Genomic DNA, 15408 nt, shown 5'->3' with positions numbered 1-15408 from the left:
AGCGTCAGATGAATCCAGTCTTTGATAGATGTTTTTCCAATTCCTCAAGGACATAACTTTCCTCAAATTTTGTTGAGGACATGCTGCACACCGTGCTGAGATACAGTGTTTTCAGCTAATAGCTCCATGGGAATCACTGTGTTGGTGAAAAATATTCTTACACTAGTTAAGTTTTCTATTATCTCCAGTGTTTCTTATATCTGGGATTAAGTCTGATAAACTTTTAATTTTTAATTTGTGATCATTAAAAGGCAGTATCATAATACTGTCAATGCTATTATTTTTTCCACAATGAACACATATTAATTTCTTTCACATATAAGGTAGAAAAACTGCTCTAACTAAACAAACCAAGCAAACAAACAGAAAACAAAATATCAGTAAGACACTATAAGCCAAATTGCTATTTTAACCATTGGTATCAGTCTAAACTTTCACAATCACTGCATTTTTTTCTCTATTTTTAGGGGACGCTGTGGCTAATAAAAAAGTTCCCCATTCCATCATGTTCATTGAGGGGAATGAGGCCACTGTTTCCATGGCGATATTTGTAATCTAGTCTGTCTCTAAGGGTGTGAGGATTGTTCTCCATTGTCCTCAAGAAAAGAGATGCAAGGGGAAAAAAAGAGAGGACAAAATTCTGAAAAGGGGAGTCATTCACAGCCTAGCTTGGGATATGCCAAGAGAGATGATTCATATGTGAATTATAGAGTATTAATATTTTTTTAAAAATTATTTCTTTAACAGTATTTTATGTTCAGGAAAAACTGAAATAAACCTATGTTGTTTGTGGAACTTAGAGTCCCAAAGATATCTAAGTTGACTTTCAATTTTGTGCTGTTAAATATTACGTAAGGTTTAAGGTGCAAACCTGGAAAAAATGTGGTATCCAGGTTCTGTTGAGTCACCTTTCCTATCTCTACAACTCCCCTTCTAAGCTGTCCGTTAGAACTGATATGTTTTAAAGCTTGACTCAGAAGTAAAGGCACATTTGTCTACTGTGTACACATCACTTTCTGTTACTGCTTACTTGAATTGAAAAGGTTACTTGGTGGTTTTCCTTTATAGCGAGACACCTTTCAAAAATACTGAGATATTGCAATTACATATTGCAGTAAGTCAAAGGATGAAGTTTTTATCCACTTAATAGACAAACAAGAAAGTAGAGACAAGGCCACGTCTAAAAATAGGGCTGAGATGGATTTTAAAAACACAAACTGCCACACATGCTTCCTGGGCTTTGTGCTTGTGCCTCATTAAATATTCAGGAAAAGAGCCATCCTTGAAAAAAGTTTTCAAAGATGCCAAAAGCTGCCCATTGTTCAGAGTGAGAGCAGCGATGATTGGATTTTGTTTGAACAAAAGAAAAGCTTCATCAAAGTTGGATTGTCATTATTTCACATGGCCCAAGACCGGGTGCAGAAAGTCTCATTTCTCAGTGGACTCTGACTTTGTTTGCTGCTTAATGTTTGATTCGCTTGAGGGTTTAAACTACGGCACTGTGTTGTCTAATTAGCATGTGTGTAGCACTTAATGATTTCTCAAAAGGAAAGATTTGAAACATGATCCTGAATAAACAAAACAATTACTATCATTTACATCACAAAGTGGTAAACAGACTAGATGAAATGAATGAAAATATCTGTGTAAGTGTTCTTATAGTGAAATACAGTGTAAAGAAAGAATGTAACTTCTTTAAGAATTAAAGGACAATGTACTTTTGCAAGTAAAGTTTGGTTTCTGAAAATTAGCCTTGTCATGCAAACTTTTTAGAATGCTACTGATGTACTGTCGGAGGGATCTGTAGGGTCCTCCTCAGTGGTTAGCACAGCAACAATAAAAACACGTCAGCATTTCTCTCCTTGCTCGTTCAAAGCAAACTGACACCAGCGTGCATAACTCCTGAATAAAAGTAAATGTACTTGCAGACTTACTTACTTCCTGAGGCAGCTGAAGAAATTCAACCTGCCAACACGGACGATGATGCAATTCTACACTGCAATCATCGAGTCCATCCTCACCTCCTCCATCACCGTGTGGTACGCTGGAGCCACTATCAGGGACAAACAGAGACTGCAGCGTGTTGTGCGCTCTGCTGAGAAGGTGATTGGCTGCAGACTCCCATCTCTGCAGGACCTGTACACCTCCAGGACACTGCGGCGTGCAGCCCGGATCTCAGCTGACCCTTCTCACCCTGGACACAGTCTGTTTGACCTGCTCCCCTCAGGCAGGAGGCTCCGGTCCATTCGCACCAGAACCTCTCGCCATAAGAACAGTTTCTTCCCCTCTGCTGTTGGACACATGAACAATAACCACATGACTGTCCCCGCCACTAACACATGACCCTACGCTGTGTCACTGCATCATTTCATGTCTGGCACTGATCACCACCTGCACTCATGTATATATCTTTCTACGTAGCACTCATAATTCTTATTCTCATGTATATATGTTTGGCACTGATCACCACCTGCACTCATGTATATATCTTTCTACGTAGCACTCATAATTCTTATCCTCATGTATATATCTCATGTATATCTCATGCACATATCTTTCTTTCTACATAGCACTTTAATTCTTATTGTCTGCACTGAAGCACCGCAGCAATTTCCTAATGTTGTAAACCTCAACATCTGGCAATAAACCCATTCTGATCTGATCTGATCTGAGACCTGGGATTTCTTTTGTGTGTTAAGTCCGCCATTACCACCCAATGTTAGCTACGTTTTTAAGAATAGTTACACACAATGGAAATGCAGAAATCTGTTGCTGTGATCTTTTATTCATTGGCATCATTCTTTTATACTTTTGTTTATCTTTGAAGTCTTTCTGCCCTCCTGCTGTGTATGACACAGCATGTTTGAGTATTGCTGCTATTTAGTTTATTCAGCAGACATCAGCGTGACACTGAGGATGTTTGACATCCTCAAATATTCCTGTGACTCTAGTCTGTGTTGACTGTTTTGTGGTTAACCATTTAAACTTTGATTCTCTTCAATAGATATTTCCTGCTCAAATATTTTATGACTGCACCCATTATAGGATTGATTCTTAATTTTTGTCTCACTCTTTCTTCATCTCTCTTCATCTAATCATTTTGATCATCTTGTAGTTTAATGTAGCCACTTACAATGCATGTGAATGATTCTTGACTCATTTTACTCGTTCCTAGAGATACATAACAATAATAAGGCAGGGAAAATGCATCTTCTGTATTACCCGTAGCTGCCATTGAATTTGGTTACTTTTCCCCTCTGCTTTGCATCAGCATCTGTCAGTGTTGATGAAGTAACACCGGAGACACTTTGTATCCTGGCATCGAGTTTTACCTTTTGTATGAAGCTTATTTATGTATTCCTGTGCTAGTGATAGCTACTCTCAATTTGAACAGAGTAAATGCACTGTGTTGTAGATGGGATGCTTCTTAAAATCGAAGTGAATGATACAGCATTCAGAAACTGGTGTTCAGTGTCGTTTGTAGTAATGTCATAAGGAAGTAATGTATGGTTATTTAACATTATACATTATAGAACAGTTTTCAGTTCTTTTTTGTCTTCTCCATGTTTACAGGGGGCAAGTCCATTGGATCATGCTTCCAGTCCCAGTGTAGCCAGCATACAGCAACCTCGAGGGCAAAACAGTTTTGTCCACGAACACTTCCAGGCTCAGTACAGGTGAGAAGCACAGATGTAAAAATGTGTTAAAGAACTTTGTTTTTAAAATAATGTTTGTAGCATCAGGTGACTGGATGAATGTTCCTTATTTGTTGGCCTTTAAGCTTCAGATAGTTTCAACTGCACTCTTAGACTTACGCTGACAACGATTTCTGGAAACTCTTCCAGGTATCTCACCAATTATGCAACATTCGGTTACACAATGTCCTGGGGTTGTGTTCGAATAAACAGAATGAAATGCATACTTTTAAACATATATTGCTTTGGCTAAAGTGACAATGTATTTTCTCTCCTCTGGATAAAAATCAGTACCTTGGGAAAAAGTAGGTCGGACAGACCTATAAAGGATTAAGGGATTTATCTTTAGTAGTGGCCTCTGGCTCTTATTCCTTCATTCACAGCGGAAAGTCAGTGACTGAGGTTTTCTAGTTTAATAGATCCATTAATGGAACTGCCTCTAGACCTTTGAGAAACTTTGTCAGCACATGTGGTGGACTACAATAACATCACTTTGAACATTCATTTTTTCACTTGATTGCTGAACAATGTAAACTTGCTGCACCCTTGTGAATATCAGGATGTACTAAAAAAAAATTCTTTATTTTAAGTTAATATTCGATTGGATAGTCAGATGATCTAAAAGGGAAATAACTTAGTATTTGGAAGGGAGAGATTATTTTTAGAATAAAAAAAGAAACACACACAAAAAAACATATTAGTGAAAGGTAGTCTTGGCCCATAAAGATAGTAATCTTTTCAGCTCCTTGTTACTAAGCCTGATTGAAACTTGTGAATGTCTTTTATGCATGACTGTAAGGCATGCTGTCATGCCTTTGAAAAATACCGCCTTAAAAAAATCTACTTCACTTGCGAGAAGAGAAACCGTTTCTGTCCCCCGATCCAGGAACTTGAATTCTTTGCATTTCAGGATCCTTTAATAAACGGTAAGCATTATACATATTGTCCTTACAGAGGCGGTTTCTCATCTCGCAAGTGAAGTAGATTTTTTTTAAGGCGTTTGTTTTTTTTCGAGGTCGCGGATGACCTCAGGAGAAGGTGATTGGTCACTTGCAATGTTGAACCTGGAACAACATTATTTATGATGACGAGGGAACAACACCAACACGAGGATATCAGATCGTCCAATAATAAGACGGACAGTACAGACAAGCAGTTTCTGATAATCTTGAGATGTAACATTTATCCTTTTTGTTAGACTTACTGAGAATTTCTTCTACAATCCAATGAAATATAAGTTTCACGTTCAAATATACAGTGATATGTTTCAGGAGCTTGGAAAGAAAAGCATCTGGACTTCTTTAAGTTGAGCTTAAAGAAGAAGTCCAGGCGCTTTTCTTTCCAAGCTCCTTAGACTACGAGATGACTGAGAACCTTCACAGACAGTGATATGTTTCCTTTTCTATTAGAGAAATAAGCGAGTAATATATATAAATTCATCAATCCCAATTTTTTGTGATTAACTCTGGCAGAGTGCTTGCTTTCTGATATCTCACACTTGGTCATTTTTTCCCAGTGGATTCAACATCACTATAATAGCTGCTCTGCAACATAGGTCACTAATGCATGATATGTATGACTGGGCTTCCAGAGAGAGTGCTAGTGAATTAGGCCCATACTGTGTCTGAGCACCATCCATCCATCCATCCATCTTCATCCGCTTTATCCGGGGCCGGGTCGCGGGGGCAGCAGCCTAAGCAAAGAGGCCCAGACCTCCCTCTCCCCAGCCACCTCCTCCAGCTTATCCGGGGGAATACCAAGGCGTTCCCAGGCCAGCCGAGAGATATAATCTCTCCAGCGTGTCCTGGGTCTGCCCCGGGGCCTCCTCCCGGTGGGACATGCCTGGAACACCTCACACAGGAGGCATCCTTGTCAGATGCCCGAACCACCTCAGCTGGCTCCTTTCGATGTGGAGCAGCAGCTGCTCTACTCTGAGCCCCTCCCGGATGGCCGAACTTCTCACCCTATCTCTAAGGGAGAGGCCAGCCACCCTTCGGAGGAAGCTAATTTCTGCCGCTTGTATCCGCGATCTCGTTCTTTCGGTCACTACCCACAGCTCGTGGCCATAGGTGAGGGTAGGGACGTAGATCGACCGGTAAATTGAGAGCTTCACTTTTACACTCAGCTCCCTCTTCACCACGACGGACCGGTGCAGCGTCCGCATTACTGCAGCTGCAGCCCCAATCCGTCTGTCGATCTCCGGCTCCCTTCTCCCATCACTCGAGAACAAGACCCCGAGATACTTGAACTCCTCCACTTGGGGCAGGAACTCATCCCCGACCCGGAGTGGGCACTCCACCCTTTTCTGGCTGAGAACCATGGCCTCAGATTTGGAAGTGCTGATCCTCATTCCCGCTGCTTCACACTCGGCTGCGAACCGTTCCAGTGCGAGCTGGAGGCCCTCACCCGATGACAAGAGCGATTCATAAGACCCTTATGAAAAGGACACCGAGGGAACAGTTTACCCTGCCCGGGATAGGGTTACCGGGGCCCCGCCCTGGAGCCAGGCCCGGGGAGGGTGCCCGAGGGCGAGCGTCTGGTGGCCGGGCCTTAGTCCATGGGGCCCGGCCGGGCACAGCCCGAAGAGGAGACATGGGCCCATCCTCCCGCAGGCCCACCACCCGCAGGAGGCGCCATAGGGGTCGGGTGGATTGTGTGCCGGGTGGCGGCCAGGAGCGGAGGCCCTGGCGGACTGACCCCCGGCTGCCAAGACTGGCAATAGGGACATGTGTCTGAGCACATGAGATTTTATTTAGGAGGACTGTGTGGAATAGGAGGACGCCTTTTTTCATGGCTCATTAGTGTTTTTTAGCTGCAAAGCTAAATGTTTACTTAAAAACTTAAGTCAGTTTATGCAAAATTTTATGTATTAAGTATTTTAAGTATTTAAGTTGTTAATGTTTGCCCATTACATTTAAGCTCAAGTGGACAAACATTTGCAGTCCAAAGGTGGGCAATAAAGTCGCAAAAATGTATCACAGTATTACAAGAAATTTGTGATAATGATGATACAGAAAAAAAAATTGAAATATGTTTTAAATGTGATTGTATGCATTGTCGTGCAAAATTTCGATAGAAAGCACCTAAGCATAGAAGAAAGTGTTTGTATTAATGGATGAATGAGGCACTATATACTGCATGAACCAGTCCATTTACCATTTAGAAGTGCATAGCAGAGCATTTCTAAGTGGAAACAAAGTGGAGGACATTTTCCATCCTTCTTTTCAGTTGCTTAAAAAGTTGCTTAAAATCCTCTTTTTCCACTGTTTGAATTATTTCCATTCGTGTTTACGCCTCCTGTCATACAGAGTCTAACTAGCAAGTGCCCCAGTTAGGCTCAGTTTGTTTAGTTTTGGGATGTACATCACCAGCTGCTCATATCTGCTCTTTTCATGACTTCCCAGCCTGCTTATATTCATTCCATGGTGTATTTTTGCCTCAAGTGGTGAAACAAGTTTTTGTTTTGTTTTTTTGCATATTTTGCATAGCATTGTGCTTCATTGGAAGATGTTGAAGTCTCTTGTTACTAAATCTTCATCAAAGGTGGACATGTGACTTTGGCTGTGCTTTTCTCGTTGTTGTGCACATTAGAAAACATTAGACCAATAATATCATGATATTGCACTTTATCACGCAAAAATGATACCAGTATTGTCACAAATGATATGATGGATTCTTATGATGTGTTTGTTGACACTGGGAAGTCTAGCTTAGTTCAGGGGTCACAAATCTGCAGCTCTGAAGTCACATCCAGAGGCTACTTTATGTAAGGCTTTGATAAGAAACTAGATGAATAAGGGCTAAAACTAAAGATTTTTTTAAAAAAAAGAAAAAACTTCTGTAACCTGTTAAAAAATGAACAATTTAAATTAAAGTTATTATAATTTTTTACATGTATCATAAGTCCTGATTCCCACTAGGAATAGTTTCCAACCTGCGGCCCTTTACTGCATGTCTTCCTCTCTCTCCACTTTCCCGTGTGTCTATACTGTCTCTATCCAAATTAAAAAAAAAAAAAAAAAAAAGATTAGAAGAAGCATTAGTAGGAAGACGGTGACAGACTTAAAGCTGTTGATTGAGAATCAGCCTAAACTAGTACATACAGTGGGGCAAAAAAGTATTTAGTCAGCCACCGATTGTGCAAGTTCCCCCACTTAAAATGATGACAGAGGTCAGTAATTTGCACCAGAGGTACACTTCAACTGTGAGAGACAGAATGTGAAAAAAAAATCCATGAATCCACATGGTAGGATTTGTAAAGAATTTATTCGTAAATTAGGGTGGAAAATAAGTATTTGGTCACCTCAAACAAGGAAAACCTCTGGCTCTCACAGACCTGTAACGTCTTCTGTAAGAAGCTTTTCTGTCCCCCACTCATTACCTGTATGAATGGCACCTGTTTGAACTCATCATCTGTATAAAAGACACCTGTCCACAGCCTCAAACAGTCAGACTCCAAACTCCGCCATGGCCAAGACCAAAGAGCTTTCGAAGGACACCAGGAAAAGTATTGTAGACCTGCACCAGACTGGGAAGAGTGAATCTACAATAGGCAAGCAGCTTGGTGTGAAAAAATCAACTGTGGGAGCAATCATCAGAAAATGGAAGACATACAAGACCACTGATAATCTCCCTCGATCTGGGGCTCCACGCAAGATCTCATCCCGTGGGGTCAAAATGATCATGAGAACGGTGAGCAAAGATCCCAGAACCACACGGGGGGACCTGGTGAATGACCTGCAGAGAGCTGGGACCAAAGTAACAAAGGTCACCATCAGTAACACACTACAACGGCAGGGAATCAAATCCCGCAGTGCCAGACGTGTTCCGCTGCTGAAGCCAGTGCATGTCCAGGCCCGTCTGAAGTTTGCCAGAGAGCACATGGATGATACAGCAGAGGATTGGGAGAATGTCATGTGGTCAGATGAAACCAAAGTAGAACTTTTTGGTATAAACTCAACTCGTCGTGTTTGGAGGAGGAAGAATACTGAGTTGCATCCCAAGAACACCATACCTACTGAGAAGCATGGGGGTGGAAACATCATGCTATGGGGCTGTTTTTCTGCCAAGGGGACAGGACGACTGATCCGTGTTAAGGACAGAATGAATGGGGCCATGTATCGTGAGATTTTGAGCCAAAACCTCCTTCCATCAGTGAGAACTTTGAAGATGAAACGAGGCCGGGTCTTCCAACATGACAATGATCCAAAACACACCGCCCGGGCAACAAAGGAGTGGCTCCGTAAGAAGCATTTGAAAGTCCTGGAGTGGCCTAGCCAGTCTCCAGACCTCAACCCCATAGAAAATCTGTGGCGGGAGTTGAAAGTCCGTGTTGCTCGGCGACAGCCCCAAAACATCACTGCTCTCGAGAAGATCTGCATGGAGGAATGGGCCAAAATACCAGCTACTGTGTGTGCAAACCTGGGAAAGACCTATAGTAAACGTTTGACCTCTGTTATTGCCAACAAAGGTTATGTTACAAAGTATTGAGTTGTATTTTTGTTATTGACCAAATACTTATTTTCCACCCTGATTTACGAATAAATTCTTTACAAATCCTACCATGTGGATTCATGGATTTTTTTTTTCACATTCTGTCTCTCACAGTTGAAGTGTACCTCTGGTGCAAATTACTGACCTCTGTCATCATTTTAGGTGGGGGAACTTGCACAATCGGTGGCTGACTAAATACTTTTTTGCCCCACTGTATTTAGATCATCAAAATTGCTTATTCAAAACACAAATACTTAAAACTTTACTTTCTGCTTATGTGATGATCAGAGCTAGGATTTTACGTTGGGCATGAGCTGCAGAAGATTGTCAGATTTCACCCTAAACTTTGGGTTGGGTTGAAGAGGGACATTTTAAAAAAACCTGTCCCCAATGTGAAATTCCAAATAATTTACTAGCACCCATTTGTCGGTACTCTGGAAACGGGACATGGATTGAGTTAAATCTTCTCTGACTCACAGCTGATCACACTCTGGAGAATAGTGCTGTCGTGTCATGTTTGGTCTAACACGCACAGTTGACCTGGAGCATATTGGTGCTGGTCAACACAAAGGTTAGGCTCTGACCATTATGCTGTTAAGTTAAGCAGTCATTCATTCATGGGATTATCCATTTCCTTCACTGGCAGATGATGGATTGAATGCTTACTGTTGAAGACTATCCCTGAAGACCATCGTCTCCCGCAGTACTCTCAGAGCGACTAATTAAAATAACTTGGCACTGTATCTACTCATTGAGTCAGCTGTAGAGATGAAGATCGCTCTACTTAGACCTCTTCTTCTTTGTCTTTTCCATTCACTCTTTCTCTCTCACACTAAAACATCAACACACACCTGAACGTTTATTAGATCAAACGCTAATTCATAAGCTGATTAGAGGAACTGTGCATTTTGCCATTACAAGTCACACACGCATTAATACGCACACGTTATTACTGAAACATTTACAAAGTGTACTTTGTTCTTTCCTCCAACTCATACCCTTCTCATACAGCATGTCCTCTCTCCTCCTTTTTTCCCTTTGAGAACAATCCCAGCTATATTTAGACAAAGAGAAGAGAATTTTGTCTGTGAGTGCAAGCAGGGTAATGCTTTCTCCTTGCATAAGAGTGGCTGTAATTAGGTCTATATGCCACACACTTACACTTTCACAAACATACACCATCTGTCTTGTGTGTGTGAGTGTTTGTTCACAAACACAATTTTAGTCATTAGCTTGGGTTCCACTGTATCCTGGCATCATTTTTAATGTTAAAGAAGAAAGGCATGGCTGCTTCTTAATGGACTGATTTTGTTTTCTGGTTCTGGTTTGAATGAAATAGATTGTAAAAGAAGGAGCGCAACGCAAAGACTGGACAGTTACTGTCTAACATCATTGCACTCTATAGTGAAGCTGTGCTAATGTATGACACAAAATATCATTCATGCGAGATATACCATTAGTGCCAGACATGCATGCATGCACATCTGTCTGTCTGTCTGGGTTGGCTGCTAATCTCTCAGTAGACTTTTCTGTGCTTTGATATGGAACTTTAAGGGGAAACTTAACACTGATCAGAGACAAATAACTGTGTTGTTATTCTGTCAAATTAGTACCATCTATTAATGTTATAGATGAACAGGACTGATAACGTTTGCTGTCAAGCTGCCATATTAATGTTAGCGTTTCATTATGTTGCTGTTGAAAGACTGCTAATAGTTAAATGGCGAACGTGTGCATCAGTCAGGTTACTGTTTATTATAACTTTTTAACACTGAAGTGTTATCGAAACAAAAGCTTTACTGACCTCTCAAATGCCTCATAAAGTGTCGTTGGATGTTTTGGACTCAGTGAAGGCCTGCCTGTCTGCAACCATGCCGTGTGACATTGTATTCTAAACAGCGTGGAGGCAGCGTGGAGGCAGAGATACTGTTGCATGAGCAACCGATTCAGTAGTCATTTTTAATATCAATCGCTGTGAGTGTTGATTTTTTTTGACAACTCTAATTATAAAGTTTGTTTTCTGCTCATGTTTGTGTGAGTGAGTGTAATAACGACCAAGCTAACACATGTAACTGCATCACTCAAAAAGTTTACAGCTGTGGGACTAGAGGCTGTTTGAGAAAGCTGTCTAAAATAGAGAAATGTGAGACAGTGGGGGCAGGGCCATGTGTGCTAGTAACAGGTCAATACACATTTTGTACAGGCTAAAACTAATAATCTTTTCTCTTTTTTTGATCAATTCGTTAATCAATTGTTGAAAAGCTGAAAATATTTTACAAACACTAAATTTTCACTGACAGGTTCTTTTGTTGTTTTCTGACCAATGTCTTTCTACTAGAAAACATATCACCTAAATCAGTAGTGCTATAACTGAAACCAGTGAGCTTTGATTTATTTCCAAACTCTGATGCATTGCTTTCCCTGTGACTCATTCTCAGTTAATAAGTAAAGAAAAATTCCAGGAGAGTTGAGTATTTGTTTTTGTGCTCTGGGTTTCATCAGACCTCCTACTGTGTAAAGATTCCTCATATCCATTTGTATTATTTTCTCTTATCTCATATCAGAGTTTTAGTCTGCTGAGTCTGGAGCATTATTCCTCCATATACTTTTCCTCTTTGTGTCACCAACAGGTTAAAAAGGAGTCACTTTCCTTCCAAATGTAGACTATCCAAAGAGCCGTCACTCACTTTTTTTTTGTTTTTGCCTGTGTCGTCCTCTGAAAAGGACGACACAGGCATGTTTCTTTTCGGCCTTTCCCTCGCTTGTTCGCGCTTTCCTTCCTTCTGCGCTTTCTTCCCGGTTCCTTTTATATCTTACAGAGATGCTCCTCAGAGAAATTTTAGTGGAGTTGTCTGATCTGAATAAATGTTTGCGATTAGAGCGAAGACTGTCTTGGGGTTTGGGTTTCCTGTGTGGGAGTTGGTGCTCAAGTCGCTCGGCTGTGCCGCTGTGTTTAGATGAGTCTTTGTCATAGCCTCCCTCTCTCCTCCGTCTGTCACTCTCAATTTTGTGGCATCTATTTTTAATGGCCAGAGAGATGTGCGGAAAGCCCGCGCCTCAGTCTCTGGCTAGATGAACAAGATAGTTGAAGGAAGGTTACTTTTCTCTTATCGCAGTGGCTTTTATTTAGATGTAGATTTGTTGTGAAGGAATATTATAGCTTTTAAAGTATAATATTGTTATGTTATGATATTCATGTCTTCAGATCAGTGAAAGTAGACTGAAAGCTATATGCAGGCAAACAAATCATTGTTTTTATATATCCTTGAAGATAAGCTAACAGACGTAACCCACAAATGTTTAAAAAAGCAAAACTAAAATGTTGATCTACTTACAAAATTTAACGGAGAACAAAAGATGTGAGTCCAATGTAAGGAGTTTATAACACATCATAATAACCATCGCTAATAAACTATAAACTAATATTTAATCTATAAACATTTATTCAATTCATTTCTATTTGTATATTGGGCCAAATCACAACAGGAGTTACCCCAATGTCTCAAGGTCAAAACTCTACAATAATAGAGAGACAACCCCACTAATCAGATGACCTATGAGCAAGCGCTTGGAGACAGTGGGAAGGAAAAACTCCCCTTTAGCAGGAAGAAAGAATCTTCTGGCAGAACCAGGCTCAGGGATTGTTCGGGGTGGGGGGAGGGAAACAGGACAAAAGGCACCCTGTAAAGAGAGCCAGAGTGTCATAATAATTCATGATTAAATGCAGAGGGGGGTAATGCATATAATTTCTTTATTTATGGCATTAGGTTGTGTAATAAAAATATTCTGATTTGTAGCTGATATGAGACTTTGACATTTATAGTCATTGTCACTTGAAAATATGAACTGAAGTTGAGCCATCTACTTACCTTTTCTTTAACCGTGATCATTATAAAGTGATACCCAAGTTTTCTCTACCAGTCATGCACTTTTATACTATATCCTTTGAAGACTCATCGTCCCATTAGGAAGTGCAAACTTCCTCTCATCTTCAAAGATGGTCTGCAGGAGCTCTATTTACCCCCAAAGATGCATTGTGGTTTGGAATGTACTCACGCTGTCCTCTTGGGGGGATCTGTCTGGTCGACCCATGCTGCAGAGCGGAGTGCCTGCTGAAAATATGACTTTTGATGCTTTCACCACCCACAATGCTTACTTCGAGCGCAGCATCGTGCAGCAGTGTTCCTCCCATTGATACCACCCCACTCCCTGTTGTACTTTGAAGTGGGTGCTGGCCATTGAGCGCAGGGCATTATCAAGCGAAAACAATTCTTTGATCTCTTTTTCCTTTAGAGTTAGCAAAAACAAAAGTCACATTGTAATTTGGAGTGGATGAAACAGCAAACCTAAATTGTTTTTACTGCTAGAACTGAAAATTACATCTCTGCAACTTTTTACACTAAACATTTTCTCACAGCCTGTAATGAAACAATAAATACAACAGATGTCACCTATGCTCACACCTGTTAGTTGTATTAGTTTTTTTTAATGACCTGAATTTTTCCTTCGTATAATTTTTATGTCTCACAAATATTCTTTTTTTTTTATCCCTCTTTAGCGTACTCTGTCACATCAAATAAACCAATTTTGTATTCTGATGGAGGAATACTTGCACAGAGGTATGAATCAAAACAGCCTACATTGAGCCCAACTTGAGCCCAGCTATTGACACTCCATAGTCACCCATCTACTTGTTTCCACTGAGAGCTGCTCTACTTGACTAGTGTTGTTCCATCAAGGTGATCTTGTCTGTGTGATGATTACTGCTGAATTAATATTGCATAATGCACAGATGCTATAACCCAGGCTCAGGTGGTAACAACATGTCATATTGATTATGTCATTCAGTACATTTTTTTCATAGTAGCTGGGACAAATATCACAGTTTGTTTTCATACCCTGATCGTAGGAAAATCTTTTCATGTTGCTAGTGTATAAGCCACGTTATCACATTATGCTGTCAGAGCTCATATACCATGAACAACTCTCCACTGTCCAAAGTGAATGTATTTTGTGTATTTTGTGCCGAATGTGTACTATCTTAATCATAGAAAGACCCGGAGTACAAAAGTTTCTGGTTAAGTTTTCCCTCTAAGACTCAAATAGAAGTTCACGTCTCTGGAGTTTTGCCTCATTAAAGCAGGCATTTTTCCTTTAGTGGGGACCCACCATAAAATCACCTGTGACATCCAGCCCTGCATATGTGTGTGCGCACATACTGGTGCACACATAGCCAGTTGGAGCAGATACCACAGGAGTCACTTCACTGTATATAAATGCACTATGTGGTGCAGTTTTACCCTGAACATCAGCTAAAACACTCCATGTGTGCAGAGGGACAGAAAAGAACTGTCACAGAAATACAAACCAGGCCACAGAATTGGTATTTGGGGTGGGTTAATGAGGTTAAAAGGTACTTATAGGTACTTATTTATAGCAGTGTATTTGGAAAAGGTAGCAGAACTGTGTGCCTAAATTTTGCTCATTTAAAATTAAAAACACTAATAAGATGGTTGTCGTTGGATCACGTCTATTTTTAATCTATTTAACATGTTATCTACATTCTACAGAACTTTATTATGTTATAGGCGTGTTTTGAAAGCAGAGGATATATCTTTAACAATCTGAGATCACAGCTGATACAGATCAGTTTAAAAAAGGCTTCAGCACATCTTGTCTCTGTGTTCAGACATCTCACGTGTAGAATTGCAGTATTAATTTGGTCCATTAATATTTAGTGCTTTTAAAAAAAATATTTTCCAGCTGCACTAATAGGAACATCTCGCCTTCCTTAAAACTTTATTAATTTATGTGAATGAAGTGAATATCTCTGGCTGACCCAAACTAAGATACATGAGGCAAAAAGTCAGAGAATGAATTTCCACCTGAAACTAGCCAAGCTAAAAAGAAAGAACGAGAAGCCATGATTCAAAATGCTGCAGTGCTCAAAATCTGTTGCATTATTTTTTTTTTCTTTTACAGTTAGTTTTTAAAACTGCTTTAGCAGTGAAAAATGGGAAAGTGCAGTCATGTTTCCCTCCGTTATTTGTTGCACGGGCTAACATGAAGAAACGTATGGATCATTTATTTCAGGTAGGAAGGACGAAGCTCATATGTATGCAGGTGACACAGAGGCAATTTTCTCTAAAACTACGGGTGGGGGTGGGCGGTTGGGGGGTCTGGGAATTAATACTTAGTAAAGTGAGAGTTTGTATGAGAC

The 15408-nt window shown here is 40.4% G+C and overlaps 1 protein-coding gene across 1 annotated transcript in view; it reads left to right on the top strand.

Annotated features, from left to right (window-relative positions):
• The window catches only part of usp43a (ubiquitin specific peptidase 43a), a 149023-nt gene that overhangs the window by 34904 nt on the left and 98711 nt on the right, over window positions 1-15408 (top strand). Inside the window, exon 3 of the mRNA XM_085354953.1 lies at window positions 3574-3677. Coding sequence (XP_085211079.1) covers window positions 3574-3677 — 104 coding nt within the window. The remainder of the gene's footprint in view (window positions 1-3573; window positions 3678-15408) is intronic.

Source organism: Diplotaxodon limnothrissa, linkage group LG6 (genome assembly GCF_057381915.1).
Source record: "Diplotaxodon limnothrissa isolate DT_005_m linkage group LG6, D_limnothrissa_male_GT1.1, whole genome shotgun sequence".
Taxonomy (NCBI): Eukaryota; Metazoa; Chordata; class Actinopteri; order Cichliformes; family Cichlidae; genus Diplotaxodon; species Diplotaxodon limnothrissa.
Note: the sequence above shows the minus strand (reverse complement) of the source record. Positions and strands in the feature narration are given on the sequence as shown.